General features: G+C 44.4%; 1 protein-coding gene across 3 annotated transcripts in view; it reads right to left on the bottom strand.

Annotated features, from left to right (window-relative positions):
- The window catches only part of PPP2R2B (protein phosphatase 2 regulatory subunit Bbeta), a 487,952-nt gene that overhangs the window by 48,728 nt on the left and 417,583 nt on the right, over window positions 1–21,641 (bottom strand). For all 3 annotated transcript variants that reach the window (XM_056124486.1, XM_056124487.1, XM_056124488.1), the window contains 2 exons: window positions 16,415–16,592; window positions 33–197 (listed from right to left, as the gene is read on the bottom strand). In XM_056124486.1, coding sequence (XP_055980461.1) covers window positions 33–197; window positions 16,415–16,592 — 343 coding nt within the window. The remainder of the gene's footprint in view (window positions 1–32; window positions 198–16,414; window positions 16,593–21,641) is intronic.

Raw genomic sequence — 21,641 nt, 5'->3', positions numbered from 1 at the left:
TCCCCAGAAGTCCAGGATCACGGGCTACTTACATTTGGTGTGCCTGTCACACAGGGCGGATGCCCTCATGTCACACAGCCGGATTGTCCCTTTGCTGCTGCTATACACGAAGGTGTTGCAGTGATGGGGGTGAAACTCGGCGGCCGTAATCACCTCGGTGAGCTCCTCCATGTTGGCCGGCTTGATGTCCACGATATCTGGCGCAGGCGAGTCAAGGAAGGTGTGTGTGTATATGTGTGGGGAGAGGTGAGTAGTGACCTCCAGCTAACTATTTTTCTTCAAATCGTGTTGTGGATTTTCTCTGCTCTTTTTTTTTTTTGGGTGACACTTGGTCATGCACAGGGGTTACTCCTGGCTTTGAACTCAGGAATTACTCCTGGCGGTATTACTCGGGGGACCATAGGGGATGCTGGGAATTGAACCCAGATTGGCCGCATGCAAGGCAAATGCCCTAGCCACTGTGCTATTGCTCCAGCCCCTTTCTCCGCTCATTTTGCAGCCATGGCTGAGAAACTAGTCACCTTTCAAGGAGATAATTCAATTTACTTCACTCCTTACCAGACTCTACCTGTGCTGCTAAACATCATCGATGCGAGACTGTAAATGGTATTCCTGACCCCTCCTGAGATCTTTAATAATATGCTGATAATAATGAAAATAATAGCTGCCAACATTTTGTCACTGACTGTAAAACAAACAAAACACAACCGATTGTAGGTCAATCATGGTGCAAAGCATAGATAAAAATTTATTACTTTTCATCCATGAAACACCAGCACATTCCTTGTTTCTCAGGGTAGAAATGGGCTCCCAGGACATAAAGAAACTTGCTCCCTGTCACAAAACTGCAGGGGCAGCGTGAGGGCTTCAGCCCAGGTGCAACATTTGTTTTATTAAAGTTCTACTGCCTCAATTGCATCATAAATTGCTTTGCCTTGGAGCCTGGGAGCCTAGCATAGGAAATGAAATGTCTGGCTTGTATGGGTGGTGGTTTTAGCCTCCCATGGATCATACTTTCAGCTTTAGCACCTGCTTTTGTTTGGGCAGTGTTGGGGATGGAACCCAGAGGGTCTACAGAGGCAAGGAAGTGCTGAGTGCTGAGCTCCATCCCAGCCCAGTATTGCCCTTTCTGATCAAGAGTTACTTTATCTGTGTCCAGCAGCCACTTCTCTGTACAAGGAAATGAAACATATACAGGGCCGTATATGACGATGACTCATGGAAGTGGACACCTTCTAGAAGAGTGTTTTGTACCCATCCCTGCAAACCCCAACTGGGCACTTGGGGACCTGGTGCAGGTTGGGAGACACCTGGCTGATACCAAGCCGTTTTCTGAGGACTTGGCAACTTCCTACCAAGGAACAGCATGGCCACGTGGACGTCGCCACGTGGAGAGGCTTATCAGAAGGAACTCCATCGCTCCTCCACATCACCACTCCTTCTATTTTTTTCTGGTGGTTCTCTCTTTACTTTATTGATAGTATCCCTTGAAGCATAAGAGGCTTTTGTTCTGTTTTGTTTATTTTAAATTGAGACTGTGGTTTACAATGCGATTAATAATGCACATAATTTCAACACCAAACCCATTTCTAGTGTACCCCCACGCTCTTCCAAGGACCCTAAGACTCCTCCCTCCCAAAGCCCGTCCCAACTCAGTTGTGTAGACCAGTTCTCCTGTTGTGCTTGTTGCTACCTTACTGTGTATCTTTAAGTCCCACACAGAGACAGGTCATTCGGTATCCATCCCTGTCCTTCTGACTCAGCATGACAACCTTGAGTTCCAGCCATATTTCTGCAAACTGCATGATTTTGTTCTCTTTTCTAGCAGCAGAGTATTTTGTGTATGTACATCACAACTTCTTGCATATAGTACGAAAGCCAAGAGATGAAACAACATATTACCACTCTCAAGTCAGCTTTGTGACTTTTGTCTCACCTGTGTTTCACAAGGGAGTATTTCCTGAGTCATTTTCCCCCTTCAGATTAACTGATGCAAACTCACTCTATACTGAGCCATGGCTAGCAGTAAGGCAACATTCAAAGACTCAAGGAATTAATGAGCTAGCTACCTCTTAAATAATCGACATTACCCAGGTCCATATTTTCAGATATATATATATATATATATATATATATATATATACCAAAGCTCACATCACCCAAACTTTAACAACATGTTAGTGATATCCTATAGAATGTCTTAATGGCTCCTGCCAAAATAGAAGAATCTTCACACTGTTTCCTATATAAACACTTTTTTTGTAAGCATGTTCAGCAGTTCTTCATAACAGATGATACAAAATATATTCTTTCGGTTTGTTTTGGGACAGGGTTTGGGGCTTGGGAAGGAAACATCTCGAATTTGGTGGTGTGAAGGTGTAATGGTGGTGAGATTGGTGTTTGAATATTAAATGTAATCAAATATTGTGAACTTTAATAAAATAAAAAATTTTAAAAAAATAATCGACAGGAGGATGAAAATAAAGCCCCCCCTTTTTTTTTTTGCTGGGAGAAATTTCTGGAGCACCTTTTGGAAAACCCTGCCTGGAACCAGCCAGCAGTGAGACCTCAAATGCTACCACTAGACTGCTTTACTTGAAGCCGGTGGCACAGTCCCCACCTTCTTCAGTGTTTAGAGAGGGCACAAGTCAATGTGTGATGGCACCAGGACTCCCAGAGCTCTCTCTCTCTCCTGTTCCTCCCACAAAGGTTGTGGCATGCACTTTGTTGCACCAGGGGCTCTGCCGTTGGCCCGTCCCCTTTGCTTTTAATCACCTCTCATTAATCTTACTGGCTTCTCTCTAAAATGAACTGGAGACCCGCCGTGAATTTCACTACCATTCCCCTCACCCAATCTGGCTGGCAGAGAGTCCCCTAATTCACAAAATATCACTTTCCAACTCAAGTGCTGCCAGTGCTAGTTATCAATGTTCCTGCAGTTAGCACCACATGCTGAGGAGCAGGAGCTGGGGCTCCCCAGGGGGTGGCCTGAGGCTCAGCTCTGATGCTCTCTCAGGGGGCCCCTGACCCTGGCTTTGTGGCCACACTGTTGGGGATGAATGGGGGGGGGGAGTGGAGGGAAGTTTCTGGATGAGAGCAGCAGTGAGTAGTCAGCTATAATCAGTTCCGATTCCTCCCCTTTCAGAAGGGGCCTGCAGGCCCTGCTGTGCCTGGGAGCATGTTTTTCTTCCCCCCAAAGAGGGACAGAAAAACTGGTGTCAGCGTTTGCCACCTCGACCAGGAGAGCTCCAACCAGAAGCTGAGCTTGGAAAGGATCTTTGCTGTGTGGGAGGAGGTGATGCCACATCCACAGTTATTTTTCTCTCACCTAAAAATAAAGCCCTGGAGTCAGAATGTGTGAAAATGAAGTGCTTAAACATAGCTGTGAACGCAGGAGCACCCCCCTCACTCGGCAACTGCATCACGGCGCGGCACCCTCCGAGGCTGCTCAGGGCTGCAGCCTCTGAATTCACCCCATCTTGATCCGGAACCTTGAAACCTGCCCTTGGTTTCTCACCCCCCCAAGCTGCAGGTTCCTGGCCCCCTCTCAGGGTCTGATTCTGCATTCTGACTGGAGGGGTCTGATTCTGCATTCTGACTGGTGTGTGTTGGGTTATGCAGACAGGGTTCAGAGACAAAATGTGCCTCTTGGTCTGGGGTGAGGGCTGGAGTGATAGCACAGTGGTAGGGTGTTTGCCTTGTGTGCAGCCAGCCCAGCCGAGCTGGGTTCAATTCCTCTGCCCCTCTCGGAAAGCCCGGCAAACTACTGAGAGTATCTCACCCATATGCCAAACACGGTAACAACAAATCTCAGAATGGAGATGTTACTGGGCCCGCTAGAGCAAATCGATGAACAGCGGGAGAACAGTGTTTGTTTTGTGTTTGATCTGGGGTGGGGAGGTTGGGCCACACCTAGCACTGCTCAGGGCCTATTTATGCCTCTGTGCTCAGGAAGGCTCTTTGTTAGTGCTTGGGGCTAGAGAGGGTGTCAGGGATGGAACCAGGCTCAGCCACAGGCAAGGCAAAAGGGCCTTACCTTCTGTACCATCACCTCAGCCCTTATAGCTGTTCTTTTGTTTATTTTAATTTTGGGGTCACACTCGGCTGAGCTCGGGGCTGATCTCTGCTCTGTGCTCAGAGATCAGTCCCAGTGGCGCTCAGGATTCCATGCACTGCTGGTGATTCAACAGAACTTGGCTGCATGCAAGGAAGTACCTAACCTCATGTTATTTCTCTGGGTCACTCCTGCTTGTAATAACTGTGATGACAAGAATGAGGTGACAGTGCCCAGTGAGCAGTGTTTCTCAAGCACCAGGCTTGCCTGGAGCTAAGTGCTTCACAACTTCTGTCTCCTTGGGACTTTCTGACCTGAGGAGGTGAGTAGGATATAACAGACCCATTTTCTACCAGAGGAGATAACAAAAGAGGCCACTTACTCAAGGTAATTCAGGGGCAGAGCTGGGATGGAGACCAAGTCTATAGGACTCCAGTGGTGGGGACCCTGGCTCTCCTGCAACTGTTCCTGGTTAATCTGAAGAGGCGACTCCATCGCCTCTGGCTTGGGACTAAGGGCTCCTAAATTCCTTGTCACTTTGAGGAACTGTGTTTTTTCCAGAACCATAGTTGCACTCAGAATCTTCCCTAGGATTTTTGTGTCTTCTGATGTGATTTTTTTTTTTTAAATTAAAAGTCAGGACAGAAACATGGTAAGGGATGTCTTGATAAATCATTAACTGATGGGGATTTGTGGAGTTCTAGAAACATTCAGGTACTAGAGATACAATGGCTCATGCATGCAGGAGAGGCTATTTCATGGTGGCACCGTGGAGAAAGCCAAGACTTTGCCCCTGACTGTTCTAAGGGGAGAGAGGGGCCTTTGGCTTGTGCTGTTCTGCCCTTCATATTGGGAGGGAAGGAGAAAGCAGATGAGCAATGCATGGCTTTTTGTATTATCTTGAAAATGGAATGATGCATTTTGACAGTCAATTTTCTCTTCCCTATCCTTCAGAGCTCTGTATCCAAATTATGTCCCGGTTGTCCCAAAGAACTAAATGGTAAAAGCGAAACAGCATTGGATTCACGGCTAATATACGAGGCAGACAGCCAACAGATTGCTATTAAATTAACCCTGGGGCTTGACAGATCTGTTCTTCTGACCCCAACTGCTTACTGCATTCCTTATTAATGCAGAGCCCAGGCAAATTACCCCTGCTAACAAAAGGGGTTAATCTGCCTCTCTGCTGGGACTCTGAAGGCAGCACTGCGGCCAGGAGGGGGTCTGCCAGCCTGGCAGCTGAGCTCCATGGTTGGGTTGCAGAAGGCGGGAAGGTGAGGGCACCGCGTGGCAGGCAGTGGCCTAAGGCATCATTTAAAATAATAATTGAAGACTCTGGGAGGTCAATTCCTTAAGGGATCGACTTCAAACAAATATGAAGCTCAAGCCATAATTTCTCTCAGTGGTGGGGTGAGGGAGTGCTGAGGGTTAGGGCAGGATGCTACAGGGTAGATGGGGGCAATTCAAAAATGATTTCCCTAATCCCAAATTTGGAATAAGCTTTCTACCAAAAAAAATAATGTCTCCAGTAACATGATGAAAGAAAAAGACTGACAGCAACACAGAAATAGGGACATGATTAAGTCAATTTTGATCCATCTCCTTAAATCTTTATGCAATAAGATTCCAAGTCTGTTATAAAACAGTATTAAAAATGGCAACTATAGTGTCATCATAATGTGACTTTAAAAAGGATTCTCTGGGGCCAGGAAATAGCTCAGCAGTCAGAGGTACATGCTTTGCATGCACTGGGACCAAGTTATAATCCTAGTACCCCTAGACCCCCCAAAACTTTTAGGGTGATCCCAGATCTGTAGAGCCCAAGCAGCTCCTCCCCCTTAGGCCCTGGCATGGAATCAACAGGCCAGTTGTCAGAGTATCACTGGGAGTGGCCCTGGGGCCCCACTGCTTAGGAGATTCCCCACTAAGAAAAATCCCAAATAATCCCCAACAACCCCCCCACCCCAAATATACTCTGAAAATGATAAGCTGAAAGACAGGAAACCAAATTTTAGAGTTCTATGTGCATGGGCCTGTAGATATTTCCCCTTTTGTAGTGGAATGGCGAGAAAGAGAAAGGAAGGGAGGGAGAGGGAGGGAGAGGGCGGGGGGAGAGAGGGAGAGGAGAGAGGAAGGGAGAGAGAGAAAGGGAGGGGGGGAAGAGAGTAAGAGGGGGATAGTGAGAGAGAGAGAGGGAGAGAGTGATAGAGGAAGGGAGAGAGGGAAAGAGAGAGGGGAGAAGAGAGAGGGGGAATAAGAGAGGGGGAGAGAGGAAGAGAGAGGAAGAGAGGAAAGGAGAGAGGGGAAGAGGGGAGGAGAGAGAGAAAGATAAGTGTTGTAACTCATAGAGAAATAAGAAGACTTAGGGGCCAGTATGCATGTCACTTTCCGAAACTCAGCTTGTGCCCATCTCTTTTTCTGCTCGTTTGTAAACTCCACAAAGTTTCACAAAGAAGCTGCCAGCACTCTTCTGAATGTAGGAGGCAAAGCTGTGACCAAAGCAGACAAGTTGCCACGCCCCCCCCCCCCCCCCCCCCAACACACACACCCCGGAACCTATATTCTGATAGGGACAGGGATGGACATGGTCACGAAACAAAGTAAAGAAATATACAAGGCGGTAGCAACTGCTAAGCAGAAAAATTAAGCAGGGAAAGGAGAAAGAGGATTTTATGTGTGTGGATAGGCAGTGAGGTATGGAACAGACTTCCTGGGTAGAATAAGATTTCATTTTCTTTTTTGGCCACACCTGGGTGGTGCTTGGGGATTACTTCTGGCTCTTTGCTCAGGGATCACTCCTGGCAGACTCGGGTAACTCTATGGGGTGCCTGGGATCAACCCTGAGTTGGCGGCATGCAAAACACAGTATCTCCAAGAGCTAAATTGAAAAAATTTGCTCTTTTGCTTTTCCCCTCCCCTGATGGTGCTCAGAGCTTTTCTCTGGTTCTGAGCTCAGGTATCACTTCTGGTGGTGCTCACGGGGCCATATGTGATATGACCCAGGATCAAACCTGGGTCAGACACATGTAAGGAAGTATCCTATCCACTAGCCCCAAAAGAGTTAATTATGTCTCATGACTTATTTCCTTATTTTTCTGAAACCTTTTAATCAAATGGTCTAGTACTAGTTAAAATTGTGATGTAAACCTACATCAAAAGTAGGTGGTGAGGTTACAGGTTATTTTGTAATCTCCCTAATGAATATATATTTAAACACAGAAAACAATCATGGTCACGGTCACGGTCCTGGTCACGGTCCTCCCGTTGTTCATCGTTTTGCTCGAGCGGGCCCAGTAACATCTCCATCGTGAGACTTGTTACTGTGTTTGGAATATTGAATATGTCACGGGTAGCTTGCCAAGCTCCGCCGTGTGGGCAAGATACTCGCGGTAGCTTGCCGGGCTCTCCGAGAGGGGCGGAGGAATGGAACTCGGGTCGGCCATGTTGGCTGCGTGCAAGGCAAACGCCCTACTGCTGTGCTATCGCTCTAGCCCCACAGAAAACAAACATTTTAAATGTGAGTTTCCTTGTTTAGAAACCATTTCTGAGAGAGTTGAGAGACCAGGAGCCACAGCTCAAGAGGCAAAGTTCAAGACACTGTAGCAATGTCCTCCCATTGTTCATCGATTTGCTCAAGCGGGCCCAGTAACATCTCCAACATGAAGCCTGTTGTTACTGTGTTTGGCATATCGAATATGGGTAGCTTGCAAGGCAAGCAAAAATGTGGGCAAAAATACTCTCAGTAGCTTGCCGGGCTCTCTGAGTGGGACGGAGGAATCAAACTTGGATCGGCCACTTGGGCTGCACACTTGATAAATTTTCTGATTATAACAACACGGAGTCAGGACTTGATTCAAATTCTATTTTTTTAAAAGAGAACTTGAGGAAGTATTTTATCTCTCTGAGTTTTAATTTATTTTCTTTTGAATGGGCAAATACTATTTATTCTTTTAGTCTCTGAGAATATGAACTTACAATAAGGTAATGGAGAAAAAATTATCAAATGACATGACTAATAATATAAATGAACAACTTCCAAAGAAAGCAGATATTTTTCTAAGGATAACTTTCATCAATTTTATGAACTTTAGAAGGTTACTGTCCTGATATGCTTTTGTCTTGATCATGCTAATTTTACAGACAAGTTTTTTTGTTTGCCTAATCTATATGAGGCTAGAATCCAGCTCATGCCTCTCTGTACCCACTGCAGGAGAGTAGGGTCCAACTTAACCTAGATAAGATGCCCAGATTAAATTCAGCTGAGACTTCTCTTATCACACTTAAGTTCTACTAATGCTAATGGTGGGTAATAGCCTTCTCCTGGCTTTGACAGTGGAGCAACTCTCCCAGTTAGAGTTGGAATCCCTTTCAGGGCAGATGACTTGCTTGGTAGTCTGTTTTCCTTCCCAAAGTCTGAAATAAATCCTTGGCTATTAAGTAATGATTACAGAGCACCAGATCTTGTTAGCAGAACGGACATGAGGTTTGATGATAACACACTGGAGGTCTCCAAAGAGGACTCTCAGGGATATCCCACTCTTAAGAGCTTAAAAAAAGCCAATGTGCAAACATTCACAGAGATCTTGCCATGGCTAGATTCAATATAAGGGGTGCCATAAAGAGGCAAATGCTGCCCAATTGTTACTGCTTTCAAGTATGCCTTGAACTATGAAAGACTGGGGTGAAATGGTTTTACGATGGTGAGGAATCGGGAGGTAGTGTTACTTGAAAGTCCCATGACAAAATTTCTTTACACACAGTCTGAAATCCCGACATTAGAAAATACCTGATACTTTCTTCAAAACCCTTCAGATATTACCTTATAATTCTATTATATTTTTTTACAGAGGAGACCCCAATTCTACTGGGGAAACTGGGGGGGGGTCATTCCTGGAATTGCTCAAGTCTGATGATATGGTATTCAGGGCCGGATGGCTGTGCTTGGAGGACCATGGCAGGTCAGGGCTCAAAGTTAAGCCTTGTAAAAACCAGGCATGTGATCTAGCAATTGAGTATCTCCCCAGCCTTTCTTTATGAAGCCTTCTACCTCTCTTTCATGATCCTTCCTAACTTCTTCATGCACTGCAGCCTGAATACACCTTTAAAGGAAAATGTACACACACACACACACACACACACACACACACACACACACACACACCCCTTTACACTATGGATTTTGTCTCTCTGGCTGAACTTCAATTGTACATTTACCTTCCAGATTTTTAGAACCATAGAATCGGGGATGCAGTTTTATTTTGGCATCTCCGTGGTACACAGAAGGTGTTCAAAATGTTCATAAGTTTTACATGATTTTCATGAATAAGCAGTATCCAATGGGCATAATTTAAAATCCACTATAGGTTAGTAGGCCAAAATGACTGGTTCTGTAGTGTGAATCATTTATTTAGCCTGTGGTTTTTCTCAGGAGAGAAACGGTAACAACAAGGTAAGACCAAGAGACTAGGGTATGGGAGGGGGATTCTGCAAATCATAACACCCACTGAACCACTCTCCCTAGGGGCAGGCACTCAGCTCTGAAATTTATATGATTATCTCATTTAATCCTCACAAGCACCTTATGAGTAGATAGTTTCATTATCTCATTAACTTATGAGGAAATTGAGAGTCAGGGGGATATTAAGTAACTTATCAAGTTATGCAGATTTTTAGCAGAAGAAGCTGAATTCAAATCTAGTGAACCTCTGGAGTTTGCATTGGCAATGAGTAAGCTATACTGCTCTGTGGAAGCGTGAGAAACCCAAAATAGGTCTGCATTGGTTGCATCCTTGGCATTTCACCTGAAAACAAGCGACTGTACACACCCAGATTTATTTCAGTGCTTAGCACAAATGCCAGGATATGGAAATAAGCCAAATGCACTATGATTGGTGTATGGAGAAAAAATTTCACACACAGACACACATACATTCAACTAAAAAAAAAAGATGAAATCTTGTAGTTCATTGCACCTTGGATGAAACTGGTAGGTATCATGTTAAGTGATATAAGTCAGAGGGAGAAGGACGAATAATGATGATGCCCTCATACAGAGAAAGAAACAAAGAAGTAGACAAACCCGAGAACTGTGACTACCAAACTGAGGTTCCTAAGCAGTGTGGTCAGGAGAGGAGAAAGAGGCAGGCACAAAGTGGCACAAGGACAATACGGGGAGTCATGGGCACTTTTGGGAGTGAAGATGCAATAACATGGTATGTCAAAACTATAAATGTTAGCACTATTGTAACCATGCAACCTAAACTACAATAAAAAGAAACAAATAGAAATAAACATGAAGATAAAATAAAAATGTAAATGTAAATAAATCAAAATACATAATAAAATAAAATAATAAATAAAATTAAAAAGAACTATAAATAAAAATTATGAGATTTGGCCGATTCAAGGAGAAAACCTCAGTGTCATAATGCCTTAGGAGAGTCACAGTCCACATAAGCAAGTTCTCAACCCGGGGAAACCCACACAGGGGCACATATGGTGGCAGCCTCATTGGGAGGGATACTCCACTTGTGGACCATGTGCCAATCTGTGATTGATAAATACACTTCATCTCCTGGTAGACACAGAAACAAGAGGAAAGCTCACTAAAGGCCCCACAGTTTCCCTCCCAAAGCCAGCAGAGCACAGGCCCCGGTATCGGAAAGGAGTCTGCTCTCCATGGTCTGAAAAAGCGCAAGGTGCTGGAACGCTTAGGTATGGAAGAGCCTCAGTTCCTTTGACAAAAGAAGCTGATGTGGGGAGTTGCAGAGACAAAGGTCGAAGTTATGAAGAATGGGTTTTCCCAGGGAAATCTCACCTCCTTCCCAGAGACTGGATTGAAGGAAGACATGGCCTTGGCTAACCTTTACAGCCTCATCTCTTCTCATTTATCTTCACATTATGGTTCTGTAGCAGTGTTCTTGTTAGATCACTGTCTAGACAGGGCCTTTGCATATGCTGGACCAATCTCTACACACCTCTTTGTAAACACTTCTCACCCTCTTCCTTCTCCAGATTGCAATGCAATAAAACTTAAAAAAAAGAAAGCATACACAAAATATTGTTTCTTTTAAGATAGGAGATATTTTGGCTTGCAACTGTATAATCAATGTGATTATTTGATGTATGTCTGAAAACACTTTTCACTTTTACACCCCATGGCCTGGTATAATTCAGGTGCCCGAGACTTTCTTAAGGGATGCCTCTTTATTTTTATTCTATATGCCAATTTAATAAGTCCCATATTGGATAAGGTTAGAGGCCAGGGCAGCTGGTTTCAGTCATAAGAGGGAGTTCATAGGATCCCAGGTAAACTATAATGTTCTTAAAGAATGACATCTTTTTATAGTGTCTCTCCTTTATTTGAAATTTTTGGTTTCCCTTTGCCCTGGAAATTGCTAATATAGAAATGAGTTACTGTTATAATGTTAAGTCATTAGACCAAAGTCTGACCATTTTAAGGCAGAACATTTCACACAATAGAGAAATTGATGGGAAGGAGAGGATTGAAGATCAGATGACCAGATTCCCTGAGGTTGGGAATGCCTTTCCCTGATCCGGTCCCAAAGCAGGGCCTGGACCCTGTCAGAGATTCTGCAATTATCTGGTAATGAGGGCATGATGATCAATTGCCTCCAAAGAGCATATAACTGCTCTTCATCAAAAGGATGACCCAGATGGTGAATTCAGGAGAAAAAGTTTTAACATTCAAATACATTCAATGTGTCATGTGCTTTCAATCATAAGCAAAGTCATCATTTTGTTGGTTCTTATTTATTACTTGGTGTTGTACTACTCTAATTTAATGTATGTGTTTCTGTATACAGCTATATGTATGTGCACACATACATATATACATACACACATATATGTGTGTGTATACTTATGTGTATGTAAAGGTTCTTCATATATATAGCTTACTGTCTATGGTCTGGGGGAGATAGTTCAAAGGGCTGGAGCACATACTTTGCATGCCCAAGGCCAAGATCAATCCCCAAGACTGCATAGTGCTCTCACAGTGTTGTCAGGAGCAACTTGAATACTGAACTAGGAGTAGCCCCAAAGCACTGCTGGGTGTGGCCCCAAAAGCCAATTCCCCAATTTTTCATATACATAGTGTGTATATATATATGTAAACATTTATCCAAATGTAAATAATATCCATATACATGGTTATGTGTGAATAAATATACCTAAATGTCCACATATACTTCTGAAACACATTTATCTATCTATTGTATGATTCTGAGCCACTCAACACTGCTCAGGGCTTATTATTGGCTTTGGAGTCAGAGATAATCCCTAGTAGTGCCCAGGAGACCATATGTGATGTCAGGGATTCTAACTAGGGTTGGCTGCATACAAGGCAATTGCATTAACCCATATACTACTCTCTAGCTACCTAAAACATCTTTAAATATTTTTCACAATCCTTTTTTTCTAGAGTTCTCTGAGTACAGATTATGAAACAGAGGATTGGGTAAGAGAAGAAACATGTTAAAGCTTCTACCTCTAACAAGAGGTAGAGCTGACAACTTTCTGTTGGGTTCCAGAGCTTCTAGAAACTCCAGAGTCACACCAATTGCCAGTTACTAGAAATCACATATTCTGTGAACAATATTGCAGAAACCCAAATCACCTCACTACCTACTCAATACTTTACTTAGCTTTACTTTGTCCTTTAATTGGATTTTTCAGAATTTCCGAAGTCACCTGATTTCATTTTCTAATATTCATGATCATAAAAATACCATTACAGAAACACAAAATACTCTTGGAAGTGTGTTGCTTACCACCTCCATGGCACAGAGCTTTGGGATCCCCAGAAAGTTCTGTCCTCAGTTAGGTTTCCTTAACTCGAGTGGGTCATACAGAGGAATTATCAAACTTGAGCTCAACCATGTCTGAGCTAGTGAGTTTCTAGTGGTGACTCTGTGCCCTGTGCTCTGAACAATGGCCACTTTTCCCCCTAGAAATAAACGCACTTCAGTTGGGACAGGGAACAGGGTCCCCATTTATTGAAACTACTAAGTGCTTAGGGCAATCTGCTTGAAACGCACTATATAGATATCAGTTATCATCATTCTCATGATGACAATGATTATTTTACATACGGTTGCTTTCAGGGTGAATGGTATGGGCTCATTTGTATGCCAGCATCTGGCAGGCTGTCACACATCTGCAGAATATATCCTAAATTGTGCTATTAATATTTCCCCTTTGCATTCTCCCCAAGGCGTCTGTCTCCCAAAATGCCTAAAGAAACTTTCCTCCCTGGAGAAGGCCTAGGGGCAAAATTCTGAAAACATGTCACCTTGGCTAGGGACAGCAGAAGCTCAGAGTGACAGCAGCTGAGTTTGAGCAGATTTCTGACTCTTGGAATAGATGCAAAGGGAGAAAGGGAACCACCACCCACATGCATTCTATTAGCAGCTGTACTTCCAGGCACAAATCTGTAGGCAGGTTTTTCCCAGCTCAGACCATATGTGGAGTTGGAGCAGAGATGAACAGAAGTCAGCCAAGACCCGAGGGTCAGTTCTCAGTGCCTTCAAAAAATCACGATTTCTAGCTTAAAGTTGCCTTTCCCGCAAAGTTTTGAGGGACTATTGAGCACTCTTCTGTGATGGAGATTAGTTTTTTGTATACCTACCCACATCAGGTCTTTTTGCTTCATGCACATATATATTAGGCTACATTTCCCAGCCAGTCCTGTACTTACAGGTGGTCTTGTTAGAGTTTGAGCCAATGAAAGGCAGGCTTTTTTAGGAGTCTGGCTTCTTGGACTCACCCTTGGTTGGTCCTCTATGATCTGCTTTCTGTGGATACAGATAAGCATGGGGACGCTGGAGAACCACAACATAGAAGGAACTCATATCTCAGAATCACTGCTGGAGAAGGCTGCCTAGCCTATAGAAGGAGATCACCAAATTGTAGTTTGCAAGAAAAATATTATTTTACGTGTCTGAGCTACCGACATTTTTCTACCAGAATACCCAGAACTGTATTATAACTTATCTATTTTGAGTAGAATTTCATGATCAACTGTCTACTATACAGTCTTCATGTTGATCACTGCTAGTACTTCAGACTTGACCTATCCAACCAAAATGATACTTTGTATATGTTAGAATTTCTTTGATATTATGGTAATATAGGAATGTATCATGCCAAGTCCCTTTACACTGGATTCCAATATAAATTCAACATAAATAGAATTTATATTGGAACACAATGAAACTCAACATGCACAAAAAATTTCAAATAGTGTTAAATAGAATGGAGGTAAAAGGATGGTTATTGGGGCTACTTGGGACTGAATGGGGGAAGCAACTTGGATAAGGTGACCTGAGATTTAAGTCTGAATGATGGTATGTTAGTTCGCCAAGCAAGCTTTGGGGATAGAGTATTCTAGAAGGAGTAAAGAGCAAAGATCAGAAATAAAAATAAAAACAAGACTTGTTAGAATAGAGAAGGCTAGCTGGCTGAAACATGGTGAATGAAGAAGCAGGGAGAGATGTGATAGGATATCCCGGAGGAAGGGAGTTCCAGACTATACAAATTCAAGGTGGAACACTTGAATTTTACCTTAAATTTAATGGGAATATACTTGATAATTTTAGAAGTGGGTGGGGGGATGTTATCTAAATTACATGGTGGAAGGTTCACCCTGACCATCATGCACATAATCCCTATCACATAAGTGAGGGAACAGTGACCTATATTAGTGTGTGTTGCAGGAGTAGGGATAGAGAGAAATGAATTGATTTGAAATATTTAAGAGTACCCAAAATGCACAACCTGGAGGGTGCTGGAATGATCTGGGAGGACAGTAATAGTAGATATGTGTGCAATTAGGTAGGGAGCTTTCTAGCTGTTCATTAAAGAAAGAGGACAGTGAGTGATTTTTTTTTCTGAAAGTACCAATAAGTTTGAAAAGCTCTATTTTAGAGAAGGCCAAGTAAAGACCATGGGTTGGGGAGGTCAGTCAGTGAGTGGGAATTCAAGGATGAGTCAGGTTTGTGGTGGGGTAGATCATAGGACAGATACTGGTGAAATGACCACTTTTATCACTAGGCAGTCAAAGAAGAAGTGAGACACCCACCCACTCAGCATTTGTTTGTTTTTTTCTAAATTTAGGCTAACTAGAAAATAGTTCTTACATTATGGATTTGTTAGAGCAAATATGACCTTGGTGGGAAAGACTGGAAAAGCATAATGGGGATGTGAGGATAACAAAATAAATTTAGGTTTGTGGATCTGGATACGCAGGTGTCCTCTGTAAAAATCCATCAGGCTATACAATTATGATCTGTGCACTTTCCAAATGAGATTTTGTGTATAAAATCCCCACTATATTAGACATCTTTGTCTTCCCACAGTGTTTCCCTTCAGCTCAGTGTGTTTTCTTCTATATATCTAAAATCCGTGGTTATGTTTTAAATAATTATATAGTCCACACTATAGTTTCTGAGTAGAATGTGCCAGTGATGAGAAGGTCTATGTATGGAAATAAAATGGATGCTTATGAAGGTTGTTAAGTTTGGAAAATTATCCCCACTATAGTACTGGAACTCAATACTATTATCTTCACATCCCCATTATACTTTTCCAGTCTCTCTTCACCAAGGGCTATATTTACTCTAACAAACCCATAATGTAAGAATTATTTTCTAGTTAGCCCAAATTTAGAAAAATCCAGTTAGTTTTCACTACTAAGGCACAGTGTCAATCATTTCACACGTACCTGTGGTCCAGGCTGTCCACACAGGCCACTAAAGAACTCTAATGAGGAGAGCACTGTAGCACTGTAGCACTGTCCTCGCCTTGTTCATCGATTTGCTTGAGTTGGCACCAGTAACGTCTCACAACAAATTGTGAGACTTGCTGTTACTGTTTTTGGCATATCGAATATGCCACGGGTAGCTTGCTAGACTCTGCTGTGCGGGTGGGATACTCTCAGTAGCTTGCCGGGCTCTCTGAGAGGGGTGGAGGAATCAAACCCCGGTCTGCTGTGTGCAAGGCAAACGCCCTACCCACTGTGCTATCTCTCCAGCCCTAAGTAAATTCTGAGTTCTTTGCATCAACAAGTCCCATGTGATTCTAAGTCATGATAAAGCAATGCCTCTGAATGAAAGGGTTGATTCAAAGTTCTTATCCAGAGCCATCCTGACCCACTACTTGCCATTCATGTCTTCCCTAACTTGGTCAGTTGGCAGAGTTTCCATACTGCTCACATTACATGTACACGTCAAGACTTGTAGTCTCTGATGCCTCCCCTCTGTTCCACTTCCCCCCAAGTCTGCTCATACCTGGATTCATCTAACTCAGGTCAACAGGTTATTGGCCACAAGAAAAGGATACTAAAACTTTGATTAGTTATTTCAAAGTTCCACAGGTTAATCCTCAGGTCATCAGCCGACATGTAGGTTTCATAGTCGCTGTTGACTGATATGGAGTTGATGTGGTACGTGTGCGCGTTGGAAAATACTCTCCGTGGGGTGGCCTCCACCATCAGGTCCATGGGTCTCAGGACAGGGACCTGGATGCAAGAGAAACAGATCATTTCAGAATCAAAGCTCTTCCCTGGGAAAGAACATGAAAGTCTCTAGCTTTTACTTTCGCACAAAAAAATCATTTTTTGGAAAGGAAGCTTGAAGGTGGAGGAGACTGCTAAGCCATATTTTTCTGGTTCCCTTTGGGTCACTTTAGCTGTACTCCTTTCTTAAAAGATGTCACCTTCACATACTTCTCCCTAGGACAATTTCATTCCTTACAGATTCTTCAATTTTTCCCAGGCACTAAGAATCCACGGTGGATTTCAGCAGCTTTTGGAACCTCTGTTCCAGATTCTTTGTTTATTTAAACACTGAAATCTACTCTACAAGGGAGATTGTGAGGAAACATCAGAAACACCTCGTTCAACTTTCAGTTTATCCATCATGGCTTGGGAGGTCTTGCCCCCATCCTGACTGTGTCCTCAATCCTTTTGAGAAGAAAAGATTTGTAAATACCCAACATTTTAATAGCTAAAATTCAGACTGTATTGCACAGCGTACCCATTAACACTGTTTTCCTGGAAAAAATCTTGTTTTATATCTTTTTTTATTTTGGGGAACAAACCTGGCTTACTCCTGGATCCGCACTCAGGTATCACTCCTGGTGGGCTCAAGGGACCATTTAAGATGCCGGGATTGGACATGGACCAGCTGCATGCAAGGAAAATTCCCTACCTGCTATGTTAGCACTCTGGCCCCAGTTTTTATTGGCTTTCTGACTAAGGTGTGCTTATTTGACATCCCAAATTATTTCAATCTGTTTACTGTTTTGGGGAGCCACACCTGACAGTGCTTAGGGGTTGCACTGTGCTCAGTGTTGCACTCCTGGCATTCCATATTATCAATCCCATATGGTCCGGTGCTTGGAGGACCATATGCTGTACATAATTTGAACCAGAGTTGCAGTGGCTAATTTCTATGCTAGGCAAGTGCCTTAACCATTTCACTATCTCCCCAGCCTCAAATTGTCCCATATGGACAAATATCTGGTCACCATTACTTTGTGTGTGTGTATTGTGTGTCTATATATTTATATATCTCAGAAATATTTATTGAAGGAACAAGTACAAGTAACCATTTTCTTCCACAGTTCAGAGAACCAGGTAGTTACATAGTTTCCTAAACAGGAAGTTCTTTTTGGCAAATAGGAATACTGACCAACGGTTTTAGGACTCTGAATTCAAGGGCACTTCTGTTCACACTGAGCACCTTTCTCAGAACTCACAGGGACAGTGATAACTCTAGTACCTGAGAGGGAACTGGCTCAAAGCAAACCCAACCCTTTGCTGTGAACAGGACGGTGAAGGGACCAAAGGTTCCTGCCTTCCCAGGAAGCCCTGACTGATTTAATCCCAGAGATTTGTTTTAACTGGGGAGGCAGCATAGGGAGAGGGGAAGAAGGTGAAATTTTATCAAGTACAACACAACTTGCACAAAGCAGAATTCTCCTTACTCAGAAGGGATTGAGCTCACATTTGGAAGAGTTTTACACTACATGAACAATTCAGAGGAGCCCCAGAGTCCTGGGTAGGTGTGAGCTGGATAGTGTAAACCAGAGGCGGCTTGAGACAAGGATGCTGGATGAGCAGGGGAGGGAGCAGAGAGAAGGGTTCTGTGATTTCCACTCTTTTCCACACCAGTACTGAAGCCAGGGAGCAGCATCTTAGAGACTGGGATTCTGATTCTTCACCAGCGAGTGGGCCATGTCAGCAGGAAACTGACCTGCAGCTTCTGGGTTCTGGTGAGTTGGTCTGAAATTCAGTGATCTGCTTCTGAGGAGATCACTCGAGATGACATGCTCTCCTCCCAGCAGCATTTCCCAAACTCTCTACAAAGTCTGAGAGGGTTCAGCTAGTGATTCAAACCAGACACAGGTTCTTTCTTCGATAGCTCACTGAGGTGGAGGACATAGATACGAATGAAATCACTCTCAAACAAAAAGTAGTTAGTGCTTCAAAGGAGAGGGTAGGGTGCCTAGAGGGGTTTAATCTGATGAGGGAACTCTTCAGTGGTTGAGCTGAAGAAGGCTAAATTGGTTCAGTGCAAAGGATCAGAAAGATGGAACACCGCTAGAAGAGGGAAGAGCATTTCAGTCTGAGAAGAGCTTTTGCAAAGGCCCTGTGGTGGTGGGAGGTGAGAAGGCTAGAAGGTAAGAGAAGTCAGCGTAGCTGAGGTAGAAAGAGTGCTGTGAGCAAGGTGGAAGAAAAAGTGAAGGGATAGGTAAAAGACAGTCTCAAGACTTGCCATTACTCTAAGGGAAATGGGAAGAAACACAAAGACTTGCAATAATTGTGCTATGATTAGAATAAAACATTTTACTAGGCTATTCTGAGTGTATAGTTAGGAGACCAAGGAGGTAAAACTTTGACTATCTAGGAAGTCACCATGAATACTTTAGAAAGGTGCATCTAGCTTAAGGCTTTGGAATAAACAAAAAAGAAAGCAATTCTGTCCTTAAGAGCTTTGGTAGTAAATATTCATTTAATCTGCACCAACCATTCTGCCTACACCATTCCTAGTACTTCTTACAACAACTCTGTGAAATGGTACTGGTACAAAAAAAAAACTATCACCCTAGAAGATGCAGGCTCAGAGAGGGAAAGGCGCTCGCCCAGGATTGCCCAGCTGGGGTCCAAGCTGGATCCCAGAGTGTATCTGACTGCAAAGCCAGTGCTCCCTCCAATGTTGTACAACATACTCAAATATCACAGAGGGTTGTGAGACACATAACTTCCGGTGGGGGGTGGTGAGGGAATTTCTAGGTAGCAATAGCAGTAGTGGCAGGAGAAGGGTTCTCGATTATATTGCTTTGAGATCTCAGCTGGGCATTGGGAGAGTTGGCAGCATTTGACTGCCACATGCCATGCTTTTACAGCTGCCGTAGAAGAAGTCCCCAGCTGGAATTAGAGCCCTACCTGTTCCCTTTGCTCCTGGTTCCCCTGCAGAGCTTCAGAGATTCCTCTGCTCCCACTCTGTGTGCATTGGAAACAGAATCTGTGGAATCTGTGGGAGCTCCTGTGGTCTCCCCCTAAACTCTTACCAGGTCACCTCCATTCCTGCGCTGTCTGGGGAGGTCCATGGACCAGTCTGACAGGAAAGGGATCCAGAGGCCTGACAAAGCTGGGCACTAGCACAGGTCCCCTGCTTCAAGGAGCCTCCTGCCTTCTAATTCAGGCTGACACTCTCCACGAAGCATCCCTTACAGAAGGAGGCACCAGGCAGTACCTGGGGACACAGCTTCATTCTATCCAGAGACAGCCACGGGGCTGGATGTCCATTCCTCGTGGCCTCCAGCCCTGTGCCCAGGGTGAGACTTGCTGCCTCTCCAGTGATTCCCCTTGAGAAAGAAGAGAAGTGGTGAGTCTGCTCAGAGAACTGATCCCTCAACCCTGGCCAGGCAGGGTTCTGGCCAGCTGGTTGAGATGCTCATCACGGCTTGCATTCCATGACCTGGGCTGAGGAGGCAGGCTGCAACTCCAGCTGTTTTATTTTGCACTCTCAGTATTTGATCTCCTGGGCCTCCCCAGGAGAAGGGCTGCCGTTTCCCTGGTTTACTGGGGTCGCCTCTAGTGCTGTCGCACACACGGCAGAGACAGAAGCGTTGTTGGGTTGGCACACTGAACCTCAGCTGCAAGCGAAAACTACTCAAAACATCTAAGTGGGACTGGGGAGCCAGCACTTGGGTCAGAAGAACTTGTTTTGCATACCTGAGAGCCTGGTTTGATCACTAGCACCGCCATGGCTCCCTGAACACCAATGGGTGTAAACTGGGAGGCCCCAAGCCCCACTGGGGTGGTCTTCGCGGTCTCTGACATTGCAGGGCCCAAGCAACATTGCATCCTTCGGTCCATCCCTCAACCCCCTGCCCAGGTGGCCAACTCTCACCTGGAGTTGTTCCCAGGCCTGCTGCCCAGTGCTTGGAAGCCGCTTCCCAACAGAGGGGAAAAAATGTAAAAAAGCAAGTTTGGTTTGTTTTCGTTTTGGAGTCTCACCTGTGCTCTGGGCTGACTCTTGGCTCTGTACTCAGGGATGGGGGCCTTATGGGATGGGGGACTGAACCCCAGTTGCCATGCCTGAGGCAAGTGCACCACCAGCTGTGCTTCTGCTCCAGCTCCAGCCCTGCCTCCACTTCCCATGCCCAGGGGCTGTTTTTTAAAATAAGAGCCACACCAGGTGAGTCTGGTGCGGGCTTGGGGTACTAGGACCACTCCTGCTGGTAAGCAGTGGGTCTCCCGGTTGAGCACATGCTGGGGGATGCTAGACACAGACAGGAGGGCACCTGATGGTGCTCAGTGGCCACCTGGTGCCAAGGATGCAGCTCAGGGCCTCATGCATAAGGACACATGCTCTACTACTTGAGTTACATCCCTGGTCCAAAACTACTGTTTCCCTAAAGCCCCAGGTTTTTTTTTTCTTTTTAATTTTTTATTAGTGAATCACCGTGAAGTATAGTTACAGACTTATAAACTTTCATGCTTGTGTTTCAGTCATACGATGATCGAGTATTGATCCCTCCACCAGTGCCCAGTATCCACCACCAATGGTCCCAGCATCCCTCCCACCACCCCCAACCTGTTCCCTCCACCCCACCCGGCCTCTGTGGCAGGCCTAAGCCCCAGTTTTATCTGTAATTGTATACTTTGAAAGGCAATGGATGGACAAGCACAGAATCATGGAATGTTAAGTCTTGGAGCTTCTTTGGGAGTCACTGTGTGTGAGCCTTTGCATGTTTATGGGGTGAGGGTGGGGGGGAGTTCTCACTCCTTCATTTTTTTTGTCTTTGTTTTGTTTTGGTCTTTAAAAATCCCCATGAGATATATAGGCACAAAGTTGTTTATGAGCCAGTCTCAGCCATACAACGTTCCAAGACTTGTCCCTTCGCCAGTACACATTTCCTGCTACCAATGTCCCCAATTTCCCTTCTGCCTGACTCCCCCAGCCCTGGCGCTGCAGCCTGCATTTAAGGCAAACACCTCTCTCTCTCTCTCCCTCCCTCTCTCTCTCTTTCACCCTCTCTCCCCCTCCCTCTCTCT

The sequence above is a fragment of the Sorex fumeus genome, unplaced genomic scaffold, assembly GCF_029834395.1.
Source record: "Sorex fumeus unplaced genomic scaffold, SorFum_2.1 ptg000051l, whole genome shotgun sequence".
NCBI classification, from domain to species: Eukaryota; Metazoa; Chordata; class Mammalia; order Eulipotyphla; family Soricidae; genus Sorex; species Sorex fumeus.
Note: the sequence above shows the minus strand (reverse complement) of the source record. Positions and strands in the feature narration are given on the sequence as shown.